Raw genomic sequence first — 21,818 nt, 5'->3', positions numbered from 1 at the left:
TATAATGTACATTATAATGAAACCCAAATCTACTTGACCCAGATGGTGTGCACACATGCTCACATCCACACCTTTAGGTTTTTCTTTCCACATGTACCCAAATGTGATATGGCAAACTTTGTGGGCCACAGTCACACTAGAATTTTGTGCCTTAAGGACTTCTTAGAAACTAATTGATTACTTTTTTGGAGTTCACTTGCAGCTTGAAGAAGGCTGACAAAGGGGGACTTCATACTCTTGACTCTAGGGCTGATTAAATAGTGCATGCTGATGGATATATGGGAGAAATGGGGGTGCAGATAAGGTATAAAGTTCTTATGGGAGCACTTGTGTATGCACACTTGATGAAAATACAGGTGGTTTTATAGGGGTAAAATATAGAGAATAGGGCTATCAATGGTGACGTGTTATCAGAGATCATTGAATCATACAATTGGAAGGCACTGGTCATCTAATTCAACCCTCTGCAATGAAGGAATATACAGGTAGCCCTTATGGGACCTTGCCATAATCAGTCCTACGCTCTAACCAACTGGGCTAGATGTTATGCCCCTGAACAGAAGTGGCCGGGAAACATGAGTGAGATGTCTTATAACTGGTTGGCCACTGTGAGAAGAGACTGCCAGAACAGACAGTCATTTGATCTGATCCAGCAGGCTTCTTTTTATGTCCTTTTGTCCTAAGGTACCTACAGGACCAGATGTAACAAAAAACTATGATTTCCCACTATATGAATGAGTTGCAGCAAAGTTTTATATCATGTGCTTCTCATTGTCTCCTCTTTTGTAGCTGCAATGAGGAGATCAGATGTTTCTGCATCTACTCTTAAGCAAATCACAATTCCCTACTACATCTGTACTTTGGGAACTGTAGCTTGTTAGAAGCCTGAACCATCCTATAGCACTATTCATAGCTGCAGGCACAATTTCCCCCTCCCAAATAACATTCAATATTTGAGATTAAATGTTATTTATCAGGCTACAATTGGACTCTGGAGCCCATATTCATATCTACACAACGGGAGTTCTGCAATGTTTATTTTTTACTAGAATCCTCAAAGCTGCTCATAACGATTAAAAATGCAATTGAAACATTTAAAACCCTACACTTAAAAACAAACCAAAAGTAAAACAAACAAACAACAAACAAAAATTAAGCACACTACAGATCTCTTTACCTTTTCCTGCTATTTTGTCACCTTCTTCAGAGTTTTAATTTGCAATGGCTTGCGCACAAAGTTAACCTAAAAGATCTACCTATGTAGGCAGCAAAATGGCTACTAGCTTTCCATGCTCAAAATATCTGCATGTTCTTCTTGCACGTGTAACAGTACTAGCTTATGAACACATTAAATTCTACCCCTTGGTAGTTGTGCCAAGATAGGTGCAGTGTTTATTTTCAAGTAGTTATGATTATTACTTAAAAGTGATCGCAACAAGCAATTCATTAGCTGTACAGCAGAACTTGTATGCAGATTAGGATGAAATGCCTTTAGTTGTCAACTGTGCAAAAACTGCAGTTTGCAAACAATTGGATGTGCAAAACAATCTGTACAGGTATTACCTAATCAGCTATCCATACCACGCAGACAGATACAAAAGAAAACCACATATGAAAGAGCCAACAGTACTTACAAAGAGAAGGAGGCATTTGTTCTCACGGATGGCTCCACAGCAGCCAAGGAACCCCAGCAGGAAGAGCATTGCTCCCATTGCCAGCATGATGTATGCCCCCGTGAAGAGCAGAGGATTACTAGCCACTATCTCTCGGAATCCTGTGGGATCCACTATGACCCATATTCCAACTCCCAGTAGAGATGTACCACCCAGCTGCCAAAAAGGGAAATATTTCAGATAAAGACGTTCAGTTCCTTTCTAGATTCCCTCCAGTGAGTTCATCCCCAGCTAAGAGATCTAACCAACACAATAGCTGCATGACTAAGCCAGTGGCGTAGCGTGGGGCGTGCAGGGGGGGCCGGCCGCACCGGGCGCAACATCAGGGGGGGGGGCGCTCGCACTCGCAGCTCTCTTCCCCCTGCTAAAATCCACAGGTTATGGGGCGCAAATTACTTGCCTTGCCCCGGGTGCTGACAACCCACGCTACGCCACTGGACTAAGCTAGCTTTCTGCCATGCAAGCTTACTTTTTTCACAGTGTGCATTTCCTACAATTTCCCCCACCAATACACACACACACACTTTTCATTATTTGGGCTATTTATAGCAAGGAAGCACCCATGTTTTCTTTATAGCTCAGCTCTTCCTGTGTAATTATTTCCTGTGTAGAATCCATGGAAGAAGCAATAGGACAAACTCGGGGACATCAGAGACATAGGCCCCATCTTTGCAAAGCTTTCATTCATTTTGAGATATAAAAATGGGCTTGGCAGGGCTGCTAGACTGTCCCTTACCTGTATAATACATTCTTTATCCCGTGTTATTAAATCTGACATAATAAGCTTCCCCTGCCCGCCAAAATGATTCACCTGTACAAACTGTACAGATACACAATATATTATTAATATTCTAGGTGTGTTTCCAGAGGTGCGTTCTTCAACAAAAAACACAACCATCACAGGAAGCTGAACTTCAGCAATTTTCTTCATAGCATGAAACTCTTGACACCGTATGACACTGGTTTATTGTTCCTATTGCTACATTGACCATTCTAATAGTGTTAGTTAGTTTGGCTTAGAAATGATCAACAAAAGGGTTAGCATGCTCTTTATGCAACTTTATGGTTGTTGGAAGAAGAAGTTCTAAGACATGATGTAATTATATTCCATACTTTAATAAACTATACAGTGCCAATTTACCCAGTGATTGGATAAATGCTTGAAAATCTGGTCTAGAGATCTGTTCACAGGTCTTACTAATTGTTAGAAGAACAGTATCCACTCCCCTTATCAGTGATACCAAGCCATGGGGGTGTTAAGTGTCCTGGCAGCTTATGATGAGAGGTGTTACGTATGTTTCAGATGCTGTTATATATGAAACTGAAGGGCAATTCTGTATTGAAGCAAGTCTATCACAGTATAGCCTGCACTGACCTCGCAAGCAGAGATATGAAAGAGGTGGTATGTGACGGAAAATCCAAGGATACTTACAAATATGAAGAAATTGAAGACAAACATCAGATACTTCATGCAGCTCAAACAATCTCCTTCCATGGTTGTACAGGCTACACAATCCAATTAATCCTGCAAAACACCAACAACCCTTTAGCACTCCTTTCACTCGTCGATGTAGCCTTTCTGGTATCTTTCTTTCAAGCCCCTGTGGAATTCATTACACAGAAAGTACGAATTTCATATCTCAATGAGGTAGGATAACATAGGTTAATAGGCAGTAATGATCACCTCCAATTGCCATCCCATTTTCTCCCTTGTGCGTCAGGACTTGGAATGAAAGGTTAATGAGAAAAGGCTAAATGACTCACCATCTTGTTCCAAAGTTAAAAACCGAAGATTCATTATTTCATGAATTATAAAGCTCTCCAGCAATCTCTAAGCACTATGCAAAGCTGCATATGTGTAGTGAAACAAATCAGAATTGTTAGGCTAACTTTGTCCTGACACATGGGACACTATTCCAGTATTCTCCTTAAGTTCTCTTTACTGAAATGTTGCTGGTTCAGTTTTTGGTTCAGTCTTGGGCACAGAACAGCAAAGAAGGAGCAATGACTAAACTCAGTAAATGGCTTTCTGTCATGCTTCTATCCCTGATTATCACCTTAAGTTTAGCATAATGTATACATGCTTTTAGGGACGCGGGTGGCGCTGTGGGTAATACCTCAGTGCCTAGGATTTGCTGATTGCATGGTCGGCGGTTCGAATCCCCGCGGTGGGGTGCACTCCCGTTGCTCAGTCCCAGCGCCTGCCAACCTAGCAGTTTGAAAGCATCCCCAGGTGCAAGTAGATAAATAGGGACTGCTTACCAGCGGGAAGGTAAACGACATTCCGTGTGCTGTGCTGGCTTGCCAGATGCAGCTTGTCACACTGGCCATGTGACCCGGAAGTGGCTGCGGACAGCGCTGGATCCCGGCCTATAGAGTGAGATGAGCGCACAACCCTAGAGTCTGTCAAGACTGGCCCGTGCTGGCAGGGGTACCTTTACCTTTACCTTTACCTTTATACATGCTTTACACCCAAATACTGTGCAGGGAATGAAAACAGATTAGGATATATCTGAGGAACAACAGTAAAATTTGGAAGGTCTGGCAAGGAATAGTCAAGCCTACAAGCTCACACAGATGCTACCCTGTGACCTGCAATCTAACCTCTCTCTCCTATTCTGATACAGCTAATTGGTTGAGGAGAAAGTTCAATCTTTAGTTAGTACTGGCAGCCTCATACTTGGCATTGTTCGGGAATTCTAATAAAGTTTTTTTTTTCCTTTTTGCATTTGAAAGGTTCAGTTTGCCACCTTGATTCAAAATGGCATCCAATTTTATCCAAGCACTTGCTCATTGATCTCAGGAACCATCATGCAAAATTTGCTTATGATACCTTAAGAGTTATCCAAATGCATAGCCAATGGACAAATTTCCAAAATATGTAGCGGATCATAATAATGCAACATTCTACGGTGTTATGAGAGAAGTGTGTAGATTCGTCTACATGAACAAATGCTGAGAAACTACCACATGTTCCTCCTCTGGCACCTAAAGTCATTCTCTGCCAACTTACAAAACACCTAGGAAGGAATAGTTGCCCACCTAAAGAACTACAATCTAAAACCTGATTTTAATAGAAAGCTTCCTGCTCACTCCAAGCAAAAAGACACGTTAGAGTGTAACTTCCCATTTACATTCCCTGGGATGATTGATACTGGGGGGAAATTGATAACCTACCCTGGGGTAGGGGTGGAAATCCTTGCATATGCATTACTTCAATGTACATGGAACCATTTAAAACAGCTACGGGTGCAAGGAAATATTTGCCAGATTTATACCTAACAGCCATTTTCCAAAGTGTCAAAGAATGTAATAAATTCTAACTTACAACCGTGTAAGATAAACTAGTGCTGTATTCCCATATTACAGATGGCAGGGGAGATGGTAAGCTTGCCTAAGGCCAGCTAATGAACAGGCAATTGAATTGACATTTGAACAAAGGACTCCCAACTTCTAACTAATAATTCTGATTCTTAACCACCACAGCACAGCAGCTTTCTGAGAGCAGCATGATAGCATCAGTAGCAGATGATGTGGGGCTTTTAAAACATAGTTTTATTTAAAAAGCAATTCTTTAGGACCTAAAGTGTTGTGAAATATTCCAAATGTGCAAGACCAGAAAAGTCTAGAAAGCCTGCAAATTGGAATGTAACACAATTTGATTCCATCACACTGGTGCTATGTGATCTGCACTGGTTGCCAATTAGTTTCCTGGCTCAAGTCAAGGCGCTGGTGTTAACCTTTAAAACAACTTACTGGCTTGGCACCAGGGTACCCTAATGACTTTCTTTTTCTGTATGTTCCTCTCTGCATGCTCCATCCATTATCTGAGGCCCTGCTGGGACTAGGGCTTTTTCTGTTATGGTGCCCACCCTATCAAATACCTTGTTAAGTGAAGTGAGTCAGGTGGTTCATAAAGATGTGGCTCTTTAAAAGGGTCTTTGGGTGACTATTATTTTTGCTAGCTTAGTTTTGCATTTATTTTTATTGCTGTTTGGTACCATTCTATGTTCTTAGTTCTATTTTGATTTTGTGAGTGGGCTTAATTTGGGGAGTGTTCTCCTGCATATTGTTTTGCTTCCAATTTGTTAGCCATTCTTACTTTCTATAGAAAATTAGGTGGGATAGAACGGTACTCTAAAGCACACATTTGCAGCTAGGGAAACTCTTTTTCATGTGCTCATTCTATGTGAAATGAGAACCTCTACAGCAAGAATAATTGATAAGACGCCCAAATAAGGTTCAAATCTTTACAATTCTTGTTATTTTTTAAACAACAAAGCTTGTCCCTTCCATGTGGTTTTGTAGTGTTCCTCATCTTCAGCATTATGTCTTTTTAGTTAAGAGGTTGTTATTTAAAGCTACCTTTTGCTTTTGTCTTGTTGGAAGATTTGGAAAGATGGGAGATCAATTTATAAACAAAACAAAAAACAAGTGCCCATTGGGCTTGGTAAAGAATGCCCAAAGCTGGAAAAGTGGCTCTTGGGCACTACAGCTCTTTGTAACTCCAAAATTTTGCATGCTGTGATAGAAAAACACACCCGATCCTGCTAAAAGCAAATACACAAATTGTCTAAGGGGTTGGAGAGAATTTTTCACAGGCTGAGTGATAAATCCTTTCCTTTCACTCTCGTTATTTTTCCTAATCCAAAGAATTTGGAGCTGCTGTATATCAGCACCACAGCTCTTCCCAGTGTGACCATGGTAACTGATCTGCTTTAGTTATGCTTCTTGACGAAGCCTTTGGCAGGCAGAAGTGCTCACTGCATGGGAAGAAGCACAGTGGTGGGTAGGTGGAGGAAGCCGCAGGTAAACAGTTACAGCTCCACAGAGTATTCTGTTTGATGCACAGTATCTAGCTAGTTTGAAAATTAGACTTGACCCTTGTGTGTTTGTGTGCATGCATTGGGGGTTGGGGGGTAAGAAACAGAGCAGGGAGAGACCAGGGATTTTGGAAACAGACAGGTGAACACAGCACCACAGCTGCTCACAAACACAAACACCCTTTTCCCATTCCAGAAAGAATATGCCTTTGCTGGGAAGAAAGTGGCAGGGAGCCACGAATTGTGTTGGACTCTGCTTGTTGTATGGAAAAGACAGTGATACTTCTTTGCTACACTAGAGAATTTTCTTACTGCACGCATTACGGAAATCCACCTCGAGTGCATGTGGAAAAACAACAAAGGGTTGTTTTTTATGGTAAGCAAACTATTCCAACAAGATTTCTCCTTGTTTTTGAAGACTTCAGGGACAAGGAAGAGGAATGGAGACAGATGCTGCTGTACGTCTCCACTCTCACAAGCCTCAAGAGCATCCTTTGTGACTTCCAATAGAATGGGTCATCCTTATAGACTTGGAGGAACAGAAGCTTTAAGAAAGTGTTGAGAGAATGAAGCCGGAAGTATTTTCAAGAACCATGGGGAGAGGGGGAAAGTGGGAGAACACTGACGTTTAGGAATGCACTGTTAAAGCCAACAGACTGAAGAGGCACCCACTACGACACTGTGAAGAGACATTCCTCATTTCCAATGTTCAGGATGGAGAGCCTCTTACGAGATCATGCATTCTGCAACATGTTTTGATTCATCAAAAACAAAAAACCCATTGTAGCTTTTTAATTAATATCTACATATGTTTAGATTTAATTAAACTAATAATTAATTGATTGATTCTTTAATAAGGCAGCCCCATCAAAATTGCTTTACCTCAGATGATACTGGATTATATTTCCCATCATCCCCAACTCTTGGCCATGCTGACTGGGGCTGATGGGAACTGTGGTTCAACAACATCTGGGGAACCAAGGTTGGGTAAAGGCTGTTTTGAATAATGTATACAGAAACTGCAGTGAATGTGGTTGTGCAAGCAATAGCTGTTAAGCAATTTTGCCACCTAGAATCCCACAAGCAGGGCATGAAACCAATAGTCTTCTCCTGCTGTTGTTTCACAGCACAATCTAGTATTCAGAGGCATGCCAGTAGCCATTCATAACATCTTCCATGAATTTGTTAAATCCTCTCTAAAGCCATCCAAGTTTGTGATTTCTGTTGATGCCAATAAAATCTTTGTTGTTGTTGTGGTTATTTTAACCTAAAGGCAATTTGAAATCAACCGTAATCTTTATAGAACAACCTAATATGAAATGTTGGGGAGATGGAGAGCTTAGTTTGAAGCAGAACATCGTTACAGTAGGCATGAAGGAAAGCTGGTGGAAAGAAGAGAACCAAAGGGATATGGCTCTTTCTGACTGTATCTGATAAAGTGGGTTTTAGACCAATGTTTATGCCACAATAAGTAGAATTTAAGTTGCCACAAAACTCTTTTGTTGTTTTTGCTGCAGCAGATTAAATATTTCCCAGAGGTGGAACTGTGTTACTCAGACTTGTGAGGACCACTGAGATTCACTAAACCAGGAAGTTGCCTAAGGCATCCAAACTGTTTGCTGACAGAGCTATGACAGGTGGATGTTTTCCAGTTTGCCTAAAGCATCAGGCCCCCAAGAGCTGGTGCTGCTTTTTGGCTCTCAGTAAGCTGCCACAGGAGGGTCTCAGATCCACCTGGCTTTACACAGGGAACAGTTCTGCCAAGTAAGATAGCAGCCAAACCTTACACTGCTATGAAATAAAAGGTAAAAATGGTCCACTGTATTTCCCCCTCATTAAACAACGATGATATTTTGCGAAGGTTCAGTAAGCAACAGCGACACAAAGGTCCTATAGATTTACCAAAGCAGACATAGGAAGTCCTCTCCATGACAAGATGCCAAAATAATGTATACATGTTTCAAGGGATAAGTATTGAGGTTTTCATGTTTGTGCAAACCGACAATGTGCAATGTGTACTCCTTTCTCTCTCCTTTACCCACACCCAGGCCCCTCTTAACTTTTCAAATCAGTTATTAAATCTCTGAGTTAATTGCTATAAAGCTATGTCATCAATATGCTTTACATAGATTGATTCGAGCTAATTAGGGAGAGCATAAATGGTAAAATTGGTATTCATAGTTCAGGTCCAGCTAGTCTAGAAGCTGGACCTGAACTATGGTAATGTTTCTCACCACATGACCAGGCTCATGTAATCTCTACACCACCACTCCTTTGCCTAGGCAAAGCAAAACAGCTCTTTGCTTTAGCCCCCCCCCCCCAAAAAAAAACACCCCTGAGGATCTATTATGTTTTCTGTACCTGTAGCTGGACACTAATGAAAGTTGTTTTTTTCAGTAGAAAATAACTGAAGACTATGGCTTGATGTAACAATGGTCATTTGAATTAGACTGATTTTACACCAATTGAAGTGGGATCAAAGCATGCTTTCTTGTCCCTCCCAAAGTCAGGCAGTTAATTAGGTCTTCAGGGAGACAGATGGAGGCAATTCACACATATTTTATTTGCAGAAGCATCCTGCAAACAGAATCCCCAGATGTAATCAATTTCAACCCACTTGCACCCTACCCTATTCCCATGATTCTAACTAGGCCTCTGTGGTTGTGCTTATGACATGTCATGAATGCAATACTCCAAATATTTTCTCCACTGAAGTTTAAACTTTTTGGAGAAATTGGATATTGATGGGCCAGATACTGCCTTGAGCTCACACTGCACTAGGTGTAGGAGAAATGGTCCCAGAAAGCAGTTTTGATCTCTGCATCCACACTACCCAGAGCTGCTACTGAAAATAAAGACCAATTTAGATATTGTTCACCCCAACTCCATACAAGATGTTATGACTTCTATTCTGCAGAAATATACAGCAGGGGGGAAATGAAGAGGCTCCCTCTTTCAACACAGGAGCGTGACATTCCTATGAAGACTATGCAAATGCATCACAAGGTACGATGGAAAACATTTTCCTTCTTTATCATTATATCCGTTAGGTTAAAGTGGGTCTTAGGAGACATAACGTGATTAAAAAAAAGTCTGATCATTTGATACAGCAGGAAATTGTATTTCATCTACTTCACAGCAATGGTCTATGGTACAACATTAAGAAGGTATTGCTTCATGATTAAAGTCAAGTTTGTCAGATAGATGTGTGTTAGAATCATGAGACCTTCACCATTTCTCAGGCTGCTAATTCTGATGGCCCTTTGAGACTAGCATTCTTGTTTGAACAAAATTAACAAATTCCACATGGGGGGGGGGGTGGACACAGGACTTTCTAACCCACCACTGGATAACATGTTGATGACAGCAAAATGCTTGGAAAGCAACACATCTGTACACTGTTTTCCTCATAATGCTCCTGTAGGAATTATGGCTTTTGTGGGGATACTTGCTTAACGGGAAACAGTTCACTTACTGTTAGGGGAGGAAATAAGAAAATACTCTTTGACAATTCAAAACTCTCACCTATTCAGCTCTTGGAATGTTTCTTTTGACCTTTAATGTTTTATACGTCCCATGTATATTTTATTGGCCAAGCTTGTCCTATAAGAAAGAAATATTCAATTAATGCACAAGTCAATAAAACACAATCACATTAAATAAACCATTTATTAAAACACACCACCCTGATGAATACACTTAGTCTAATTGCATGCTTAATTTGGTGTACATTAGCACTAATGAAAAGCTTTTAGCACCCACTGAAGCATCCTATTCCTCATAACCCGGCTCATCAACCTTTGGGTTGGTTCACGTTCCTTCTGACATACATCCCAAGCCACATTTTGACATTTCGCAAGAACCTACCCATTTACTCGGAAATTGAAAGAGGCATAAATAGCTTTACAGATACAAGTTGTAGTCTACCAGGAATTTGTGTTATGCACACACTATTAAAATGCTTGAGAACTTCATGTATCTGAAATGGGCTGGGTCAATAAATTGTAAAACATGCTAAATATTAGAAACTCTACATAAGTAGCAAACACTATAAAACAAGCACAATTCACCAGAAATGAATGGAAGCTATACAAGAATAGAGAAGCATATAATCATGCATGTTTTATAATAATTACATTTTCACATTCGTTTGTCTCATCTAACTGACTATACTTACTGTAGTTTACAACTAAATTTGCAAAATGTAAATTACTTAGGCATTGCTTGGAGTGGTTCCATTAATGACATAATCATAAAACTAATCATATACCAATTATTATTAATTTACTTTTTTACTATGTGATTGTTCTAAATCTGCACTGCTTGACTGCAAACAATCTATTAAGACAATTTGTGATCCTATCTCATTATGTCTGGAAACATCCACGTTTTTCTGTCCTAGATGCTTTATAAGCTTAAAACTATCTGGAAACCATGATTGAGTCCTATATCAGCATCTGAAAGGTTGATCTGTGGGATGGGGTGCAGGGAGGGGTAACAGAGACTGAATATTTGATGTTTGGATAAAAGCAATCACAGTTCCTATGTGTCCACACTGGCTGTGTTGGCTTGTTTTAGGTTGAATTAATTTCTTAAAATGCATTTTTGATGCTTTGTGAATAACAGTTGATGTCAAAAGTCACTTCTCTGCCCGTTTTGTTCTTTTCTATAAAGCCGCATACCTATCTATAGCACAAAAATGTTGCTTCCCTCAATCCAGAATCATGCATGCTCAATCCTCAACATGCTGCTTTCAATATAGACTGCTTTTAAATCCTGCTGCCCACAAAGGTGGGTGTAGTTAAACTCTCCCCTTGATTAGGTTTGCACACCTTTTCCTCCTTGCACATGCCCCCAACAAACGAAGAAGTGTGATTGCGATCTCGGTATACGCCCACCAGCATTATTTGTGTGGATACAACCCGGCCACCTCCCTCATTGCCAGAACCAGCTACATCTGTTTTCCTCCAGTTTCAAATGGACACAGTATGGTGTACAGTGGTACCTCGGGATGCGAACAGGATCCATTCCAAAGCCCCGTTTGCATCCTGAGTAGAGGGTAACCCGCGACTGCACGTCGGCGGGTCGCGATTCACTGCTACTGCGCGTGATGTAATTTTGAGCATCTGCGCATGTGGCGAAACCCGGAAGTAACGTGCTCCGTTACTTCCAGGTCGCTGCGGAGCGCAACCCGAAAACGCTCAACCTGAAGCACATTTATCCCGAGGTAAGACTGTACTGTATTGCAGAATGAATCTTCAATGAGCTTTCCTTTATGGAAGTTTCTCAAGAATCACTTTTCAGAGGCAAAAAAATACAACAGGTGTAGAAAAAGTAGTACTCAAGTCTCCATGGATTCCAGAATAAAATATTCTGCATACACAGACCCAATGTTAAGAAAAGTGGCAACAAAACAGCCAACGTGAAGTATATTGTAAAATGCTTCTCTAAAAAGACACTAACTTTAACAACAACCCTAGAAGGAGAATATTTCCTATTTAAGGGGTAAATGCAGACTGCGCAAGCTATTTATGATATAGCATTGAAGGAAGTCATGCAGTTAAAATAGAAAACCAAACTGTCCTGACTCTGGTATTCTACAACTCCCATCAGTTGTAGTAGGGCTTGTTGAGGATTGCTAGGGCTTGTTAATGGCTTCAAGTTACAAGAAAGCAGATTCCAACAGAACAACAAGAAGAGCTTTCTGATGGTAAGAGCTGTTCGACAGTGGAACACTCCCACAAGAGGCCGTCTGTCGTGGATGCTTTAGTTGAGATTACTGCAGGAGGTTGGACTAGATGACCCTTGGGATCCCTTCCAATTCTATGATTCTAAGGAGATATTCTCAGTAAAGGAGTGGCCCACCTCACTAATCTCCTATTGTTTACATAACTCAAGACTTTAAGTTTCATTGTTTAATTGGCTGAATCAAGTTTCATTTACAAGCACATCACAAGCACAGAAAAAGGTGCTGTTTAAAAAATAGGTTAATTTTTTTCCTACAGAGATGTAACTGCTTCACATAAACCTACTATTAGGGATATAAAGAGACTGATAGGATTCTTGTTCCTGCTGTGTGTGAGAGAGAAAGTGCCTATAATTATATCGCTACCAGAACTCAGAGGCGCATGTGGGAGTGAAAAAATGTTTTCTCTTAGCTCACAATATTTTGAAGGATTTACTGCACTTCTGAGAGGAAGAAACTTCAGTGCTGCACCAAGCAGCAGGTGCTGTGTCAGCTGAGGAGATGACAGGAATCATCTGATGATGGTGCACAAGATCAATTACTCTCTCTCTTAGGATCAAGCTGAGGAGAAACTTTTGCCAAAAGGATTGACTTCTTTTTAAACGAAGAACTATGATTTAGTCATTAAGGGGAACAAGAAAACCAACCAAACTACTTTTCCTAATTGTCAACTCTGTTGCTTTCCTTAATTACAATCTCAAGTGGAAACACAAGATGTCACAGGAGACGCCAAGGTGATCAGGCCTCCCTCACAACTACTAACCCCAGTGACATTCCCTCTCTTGGCTCTGAACCAGCATTTGACCTCCTCAGATTCAGATTCTCTCTCAAGCTGTCTTCAAACCTAAATCCCCCAAACTACTTTTCTAATTACAGAAACAGCTATTTGGTAACAACAATAACAATAAATATTTGACCTGCAATCCAAACAACAGATGCTGACTGGTGAGGCTTTGTAGAGCAGCAAGGTCACCTCCCTATTCGCAGCCCTGGAGCTGGCAAAGACTCTGTGCATTATTCCATTGGCAGTGGTTGGCAGAAGGCTGACTTGGCCAGTGGATACCTGCGCAATCCAACCTCACGCCTCCCAGTCTGGTGCAGGGGAGGGGGGTTGGTTTGCTGGGTTCACTGGGTTGCAAAACCTATTTATCATGAATGCCTTTGGGAGGGTCCAAAGACAATCTTCAGCCTCCCTTGTTCACTCTTTTTATGTCTGACAATATAGCTACCTGCAATTTGGATCATAGCCAACTGATACCAACCAATTTAAATTGCATTTTTTAAAAAAGTGTGCATTTGAATTAACAAACACAAGTGTGAAGGAACTGAGGCTTTTGTCTGTTTCTGTGTGACGACTCTTTGGCTCTAGGTATTGGCCTTGTCTTTGAAAATGTGTCTTTCTGATGTAAAGCCTTATCAAAAGTCTTGTCCTTGCTAAGCAAGGACGTAGACAAAGTTTCATTTAATCTCTTTCAGGGGTGAAGTTGCTAAACAGGGTGAATCAAAGATCAGGGTGATGATTCTGTTTTACATTCCAAACAGCTGCCTTCTGTTCCTAGCTTGTTTCCAGTGCCTGCACTGATGGTTTCCTGCTCTCGCACAAATTATCTTTTACAAATAATTTAAAATCTTAGCCTCTAGAGCAGTGGTGTGCATACAGCTCTCCACTTCCTTGCCACCAAGTAGGCTAGGTTGTGACTGTCTTTCAGAAAAAGAATCTCCCCTCCCCAATGTAATTTAGAAGGCAGGTTTGTTTTGAAGGAGGAGAGGAAGAGTTGGGGTGATTTGGGAAATTATACTTTGTGGGCAAGGACAGTTTCCCCTGAACCTGCAACGTACTATGTCCCTGAATGGTTCTAGGTGTTTTCAAAGGTTTTCCAATCCAGTGGAATGGACAGGGGAGTTATTTTTTGGCAATTCTCTCTGCTCCAGGCATTGCTTCCTATGCTGTTCTGAAGCATAAAATAAGAAGAATCTACTGGATTAGGCCAATGGTCTGTGTAGTCCACCATCTGATTCTCACAGTAGCCAAACATATGTCTGTGGGAAGCCTGAGCGCAACGGCCTTCTGCCCATGTGCAATTCCCAGCAACTGGTATTAAGAAGTGCACTGAGCCAACTGATACAACCCAGAGCTCTGAGAAGGTTGCCAGTTCTACATGTTATGTAGCTTTTTAATTGTAGTTTTTGTACACACATAAAGTAATTGAGCAGGAATTTTGTAGTGACTACACTACAAAATTGCTGTGACAAGACTATATCACTGTGTGTAAATTCAATTAGATTCCAAAGTGAACTGTGTAACTGCAGTTGGTCCCCAAAGAACACTGGAGAAGGGACTGCATAAGGTCAGGGATCTATATACTAAATTACAGTCAATCCAACTTCTCTTTAGTTGCATTAAAATGCTAATGTTCCTGCAACAGAGGGCTCATTTGCCAGGAACAACTTATTTGGCTTGTAATGTAGAAGCCAAGGGAACTTATTGCATTGCCTGATTGCGTTTAACTGCTCAGCATAGCTTTCTTTGCAAGGTCCCTAGGAGCACATTGAAACCTTAAAATACTAACCCCACCAGCTCCTTGTTAATATTAAACAACCCACCAGCTTTGCACATGGTTCTAAGCAAAATTAGCTCTCTCCAGTTCTTCCCTCCTGGAAGGTTCTTGTTTTGCTTCTTTCATTAGAAAAGGCAGAGTCCCAAAGGGAAGACTGCAGCACTCAAGGGCTTTTTGGTGGCTTTTTACACCCCTCCCCCAGCCCTCACACTGCCTTCCCAAAGCTGGGTAAGTAAGGCATTGGGCTTTGAGAAGGAGGCGTGAGGGCTCTGACAAGGTCCTAGAGTCCTCTCACCTCTTTCCCAAAGCCTAGTTAGTGGGTTTCATGTCAAAGTACTCTTGCGGCACACTTGGTATGAAAAGTCCAACTAAGTCCTACTCAGACACATTGAAACTATGTTGGGCATGTTAATTGATTTCAACAGGTCACCTCTGTGTAGGACTAATGTTGGATGCAACTTCTGATGTCTGTTCAAAGCAGGCAACAGTCTTCCCTAACTTTCAACTGGTCAGTTAAGCACTTGTTTCAATATTTTAATGAGCTATCTGATATGTTACAGAACATACGGACTCTGAAGGAGAGAAGTAATTGTTTTAAAGTGAAAAAACAAGCTGCAGAGCCACAAATTTATCTGCCTGAAATGCCCATTATTTGTTTGTTTGTTTGTTTAATTTATGAATCGCTTCCTATGAAACCTCTCAAAGTGATTTCACTAGACAATAACAAACCATATACAAAAGAGTTTCATATATAAAAAGGTTATATATGAAAACAATTGCATCTATGCAAACAATTCCGATTAAATTATAATGGGTTACCCATTACAACGCACCCTTAAAAAACACCCAAGTCTTCCATTTAGCTTTCATGCTCTTATTCAGAACATTACCATCACGTTATTGCTTATAAAACATGGAACACAAAAAGGCATTAGCTGTTCCTCATATGGTTTATGAGATGGAATCCCAGAGTCTGGAGACAAACATTGGGACAGCAGTGGCCTTCATGTCCCAGTCCCACTTCTTGACTTCCCAGAACATCTAGAGGCCCACTTCTGGAAACAAGTCATTGGGCTTGGAACGCTGGACTGATGTGGCAGGGTCTTCTTATGTTTATATAAACTGATATAGCATTAGAGTCCAACATCTTTGTCATTTTATTTAAAAAAACCAAAAACCTCTGGGGAAACGGGCGACACTATTATCCTCCCCACAACCAGAAAAAATACAAGGCATCACTGTGTCTCTACAGTTAGCATGAGACTATTAGCGTTTATACAACTAGAACAAATCAATACAAAGTTATCCTCATATGTTTAGCTGCCTTGGCAACAACATCAGCACTCCACAGGGAAATTTTGTACGCTAACTAGTAACTGATGAGTTCTGCTCTTAATATGCTGAACATTCCTTGGAGTCATTTGTGAGGCTGTGAGTTGGAATTGCAAAAAGCAGTTTTTGCAACCCAGAAGAATTGCCAAACAAAATGTGGGAAAGCCAAAGACTCTTAAAAGTTTTTTTTTTCCCCTTCCATCTTTGGAATGTGCTCTGAGTGTCCCTCTCCAATAGGAAGATGTTAATTTCTTTATGTATAGAATTATTATTAATAGCAGCTCAGTTTTCCAAACTCAAATTAATTCCAAAGATGAAAAGTGATACTCTTGCCAAGCTAACCAAACATTCTTGGCTTTGATTTTGTTGTCACTCAGAGGCCAGGGATCTGTTATGTATCTATATGGAAGACACTTTATGCTGACTAGAAATATCACATTACCATACAACTTCAAACAGTTCCTAATGTATTCCTGGAAATGCTAGAATGCTATTTCATTAATGAGAATCAGGGCCTGAATCCTAATTCTGAATTTTTGGAGGCCTGAAGTCAAAACTGATAATTAAAGATTACTCTAAAAACCCATGTATTGCTTATTGGAAAGTACTTCATAACAGCATTCCCCAGTTCATTTTCTGATGTCAGGATTTTTTAAAGTTACCCTTTCCAACGAAGTTTTTCCATTAACATCAACATAGCTGCAGAAGACTGGGGTGGGGGTGGGGTGGGGATTTCTTGGACCCAGCCAAATCTTATGACTATAATAATAATAATAATAATAAATATAATGAAAGAGGAAATGCAAGATTCTAACTGCACGAAGACTTTTTGGACTGGAGTAGGACACAACCTGGGCCACCAACAAAAGCACTGAATGCATTGCATATAAAAATCAATAAATGTTTTCTGAAATTGGCATCACTATGGTGGATGCCAAGTAAATTAGTAATGATGGGACACTTAAAAATTAAGTGGATTTATATGCATTTGCAATTATTATCCAAAAAGCAGTAGAGATTGCCAAGAAAGATGGAGACAGTACTTTAGTATTGGGTTTGTTAATGGGTGAGCTAATACACTTTTAAGTCTTTAAAACAAACAAAAATAATATTCTCCGTGCATCAAGTATTTATAAAAGGATTCTATGTCTTTTCATTCTAGGCAGCTAATGAAGAAGGGGGCTAGAATGGCCAGGACTGTGTGTTAAGGCCTGCAGCTTATCCCAAATAATTTCAGTAGCTATAACACGTCATCTTAACATAATAATTTTCTATTATTTATTAAATTTATATACCACCCTTCATTCAAAGATCATATGGCAGTTTACAACATAAAAATACAAAATGCATAACATAACAACAAGAAAACAGTAACACCCCCTGACACATTTAAAAGGCCATAGGTCATTTAACAGCCAATGACCTAGGCTGAAGATTTTATTGATAGTTCAAAGCATTGATGTTTCTTTTGTCCCCTTCCTAATAAACTCCCTTTTCTTGGTTAAGACCTGAAGTTTTTCCTCTGCCTTTCCTTCCTTCAAAAGGTATTGTAGCACTCAAATACCGAGACCATGGATGAGGAACCTGTGACTCTCCAGATGATGTTAGACTCCAATTCCCATCAACCCCAGCCAGCATGGAAAATGGTTAGGGATTATAAAGAAGGCTAATCGCCGAAGAATTGATGCTTTTGAATTAGGGTGCTGGAGGAGACTCTTGAGAGTCCCATGGACTGCAAGAAGAACAAACCTATCCATTCTTAAGGAAATCAGCCCTGAGTGCTCACTGGAAGGACAGATTGTGAAGCTGAGGCTCCAATACTTTGGCCACCTCATGAGAAGAGAAGTCTCCCTGGAAAAGATGCTGATGTTGGGAAAGATGGAGGGCACAAGGAGAAGGGGACGACAGAGGACGAGATGGTTGGACAGTGTTCTCGAAGCCACCAGCATGAGTTTGACCAAACTGCGGGAGGCAGTGGAAGAAAGGAGTACTTGGCGTGCTCTGGTCCATGGGGTCACGAAGAGTCGGACATGACTAAACAACTAAACAACAAAGTGCAGCAACAACTGGAGGACCACAGCTTCTGCTGATCTAGACCACTGGTTCTAAGTGATACACACTAGCTCCTGTTAATTTGGCTGAGGTACTAGTTTTCTAAACCAGCTCTTCTGGACTGATAGTAGTCCACCCTCCAGTGAGAACAGAGCTGGGACAGCAGAGGGAAGTGGCTCCCATAATACCAGAATAATTTCTCAAACATCAGTTGTTCCTAAAGGAGCAGCAATTGGGATGTGGAATTGGGTTTGGACACAAATGTACCTGAGTAGGCATGTTAACACCCTCTCAGAGGCAAGGTTAACTGAAATGCAACACAGCAACTATGAGGAGGATAACAAGACTGGCACAGACAGAATTTCAGTTGTAATAAATATTATTAGCTGTAATATTGCAAATTTACAGTGTTACTGCAATGGTTATTTAGAAACAGTCCCACCACTAACTGCACAGTAATAAACAGTATAACAGTATAACAACTATGTATTTATTTTAGCATCTAATGGATGCTAAAATCAGCGTCCAGCATGTATACATATTGAAGCTTACAGACAGAAGGTAAGAAAGTTATCATCAAAGGAATAAAACGGGGTGGCTCATTAAGCTGATTTTGCAACTGCCTTGACTGCATTTATGAAGTGGAGTGTGCAATCTAAAATTAGATGAGAGAGTATATAGCACTGGGGAAAGAAGGAATAGATACAATTTGTGCTTCAAGGCTGATATCCTGCACTTAATTACACAGACATAAGTCCCAAGGAACTGAAGAGAACTTAATGCATACATGTCTACGGAGCTTACGTTTGGAAATGATTCAAAGTACACACTCAAATAAATTACTCATTGCCAAATGCTTGAGAAAGGATTCATAACAAGATGATTTTTTATTTTTACTATGAATATAAAAAGGGTGATAGATTTACAAATAACCCTTTGAATCATGAGGGACTGGTCACAAACAATACAGAAAGTGATCAATAGTATCTGAACAAAATGGGAGACACAATTATGGTTGTTTACATCCAAGCATGGAAGAATCAATGTCAATGTAAATAGGCCTCTTAACCTTCTCCACAATGAAAAAGGAGGTGACTGAGGTCTTAAAAAGTCAACTGAAATTGATTCTAGTCAGCTGGTATGAATTAGAAGGGTATAACTTCTAGCAGCAGCAGCAGGATTTACTGCAGATATTCCCAGCTCTAGCCAATGTGGGAAATACCCTGATAACCATGACTGAAGTTCAGAGCTATTATAGAAATTTTCAGTAAAAAAGAAAACGGAAGTTAATAGACAAGTCCCGTTTATCTAGATGTCATCACTGTTTAGGAGTTCTTGCATACTCCCATTACCCCAACTTGATTTCTGAAAGGAAAGTTTTTTTCCAGCTACCTATTTATATAACGGAAGGGGGGGGGCAAAGCATATATGCCCTTTGTGCATCTCCACCCCCATCATTCAGCATGGACACTGAGGTCCAGTGCCAAGGGTCTTCTGGCGGCATAGCTGTCAACGTTTCCTTTTTTTAAAGGGAAATTCCCTTATTCTGAATAGGATTCCTCCCAAGAAAAGGGAAAAGTTGACAGCTATGTCTGGTGGTTCCCTCACTGTGAGAAGTAAGGTTACAGGGAACCAGGCAGAGGGCCTTCTTGGTAGTGGCACCCACCCTGTGGAACGCCCTCCCATCAAGGAAATAAACAACTATCTGACTTTTAGAAGACATCTGAAGGCAGCCCTGTTTAGGGAAGTTTTTAATGTTTGATGTTTTATCATGTTTTTAAAATTCTGTTGGGAGCTGCCCAGAGTGGGCGGGGTATAAATAATAAAGCCAGATGGGTGGGGTATAAATAATAAATTATTATTATTATTATTATTATTATTATTATTATTATTATTATTATTTGCTTTTAGAACATGCCATTTTCTGCATACACACACCCTGCTTTTCCTAATTTTGAATCTCAGTTCTTTACATTTTCCATGTGGTTTTGTTCCAGGTACTTCCACATCAACTGCAGCAGTAAAATAAGTATGAATGTTCTTTAAAAGTAATTTTTTTTAATGGTCCTGAAATTAAAAGAGAGAGAGCTTATTTTGGAACGTATCCTAGTTTCTTCTGTTATTTTCACAGACATCTAATGATCAGTCTAACAGCGTCTCTCACTGAAGTTGTAATAAGCTTACAAATGAAGTTGTTCAGTGCATATTAAAAGGCAAGGGATGTTCCTATTGATTATAGCATTTGCGGGAAAATCTGTGATCATTGTTTAGTTGCTTGCACAATGGCAATTCGGATGTGCTGCTGGGAGCCCATTCAGCTGACAGGGGCTGTGGATTTTGGAGGCATCTTAGAATACCATGGTAACAAATTTGTCTCCACTTTTTGGAGCACAAAATCAACAGGGATTCTTGTTACCATCAAGCCCAGTTGAGCATACTTCTATGCTTCTAGGAATTAGGCAATGAAAGAGGTCTAATTAAGTTGTTCCCACAAGAGCCTTGACCACATTTATGAAGTGGAATGACAAAGCTCTAGACTAGACCTCCATAAATCCAGTGGTGAATGTCAAAATGAACATAGGGCTCCCTTTGTTATTATCCCTCTGCAAAGCTTAGTCCTCAGGGCTCAAAGAGCCATCTGCTCAATTTGGTCTTCGTAATGTATTTTCAGCAACAGAGTGGCACTACTTAAAGAGAACAAACTGTATATACCTTCAAATGCTCAGACATATTTTCTAGGATTCTGTTTCATACTTTCAAGATTTCTGGAGGCCTTGTAAGGAGATCACTGCTATAACCCAACTTGCTAGGTGTATCTCTTTTTTAAAAATAAGTGGTGATAGTTTCAGCTCTCATGAAGAGGATTCTCAGCCCATTTATTAGAACAGTATTTTTCTTTTCCACAAAATCCCCCCCCCCCAAAAAAAAAAATCCATCATGGAACTCCACAGAAATAGCCAAAACCCTGAAACAGTCACCATAAGATATAAAAGCCATTAAAAATAACAAAAGTAAGGAAATTATTTAGCACTTAGAGACTGCTTATCTACATTTTCTGACTCTCCAAGGCAGATCTGAGATTCTGGGAGCAGTACAGTTAACTCTGAAATCAGCTCTGTTTCACGTCACACAAAGCCCAAATTGCTCTTTAAAAAATCCACATCAGTTTTCAGTTCAGGCTTTGTCTGAAGCAGATGCCCACTTCTTACATATTGGAGCCAAATAAATGAGTAAATAAGAATAGTTCTCATTGGTTTTCACTAAATGTAACAATTAAGATCTGAATTAGAAGGGAAATCTGCATTGCTGATTAACTCCTGAAGACAGTCCTGCTTTCATAATCTGAAATATATAAATATATATTGAGAGAGGGAGAAGGAGAGGGCAGGGAGAGAGAGAGAATTCTTACTCATAAGAAAAAAATAGGGAAAAAATGCTTCTTTTGGTTAGGCTAAGTGGCAGGTCCATAGTTCTTGAAGAGAACAACTGCAAACTCCATTTTTTAAAAGAATGACGCCGCCACAATCTTTTAAAAATGTCAATATATATTTAACCCTGAGTACTTTTAGAGCCCTTGTGCGTCTACTGACTTCTTAGAAATTTTAATATTGCTTGCTGATGGAAGAGTGCTGGC

At 40.2% G+C, this 21,818-nt stretch overlaps 1 protein-coding gene across 7 annotated transcripts in view; it reads right to left on the bottom strand.

The window, feature by feature from the left end:
- TSPAN18 (tetraspanin 18) overlaps positions 1 to 21,818 on the bottom strand; it is a 160,944-nt gene that overhangs the window by 26,212 nt on the left and 112,914 nt on the right. For 4 of the 7 annotated variants that reach the window (XM_083443368.1, XM_083443371.1, XM_083443370.1 and 1 more), the window contains 3 exons: positions 10,022 to 10,099; positions 3,106 to 3,198; positions 1,635 to 1,829 (listed from right to left, as the gene is read on the bottom strand). In XM_083443368.1, the coding sequence (XP_083299494.1) occupies positions 1,635 to 1,829; positions 3,106 to 3,168 (258 nt within the window). In that variant the 5' untranslated portion in view covers positions 3,169 to 3,198; positions 10,022 to 10,099. Of the gene's footprint in view, positions 1 to 1,634; positions 1,830 to 3,105; positions 4,614 to 4,828; positions 10,100 to 21,818 lie in introns of all 7 variants that reach the window. The other 3 variants (XM_083443373.1, XM_083443374.1, XM_083443372.1) reach the window with 2 other exon arrangements.

Source organism: Podarcis tiliguerta (genome assembly GCF_965153285.1).
Source record: "Podarcis tiliguerta genome assembly, chromosome: 1".
Lineage (NCBI taxonomy): Eukaryota > Metazoa > Chordata > Lepidosauria > Squamata > Lacertidae > Podarcis > Podarcis tiliguerta.
Note: the sequence above shows the minus strand (reverse complement) of the source record. Positions and strands in the feature narration are given on the sequence as shown.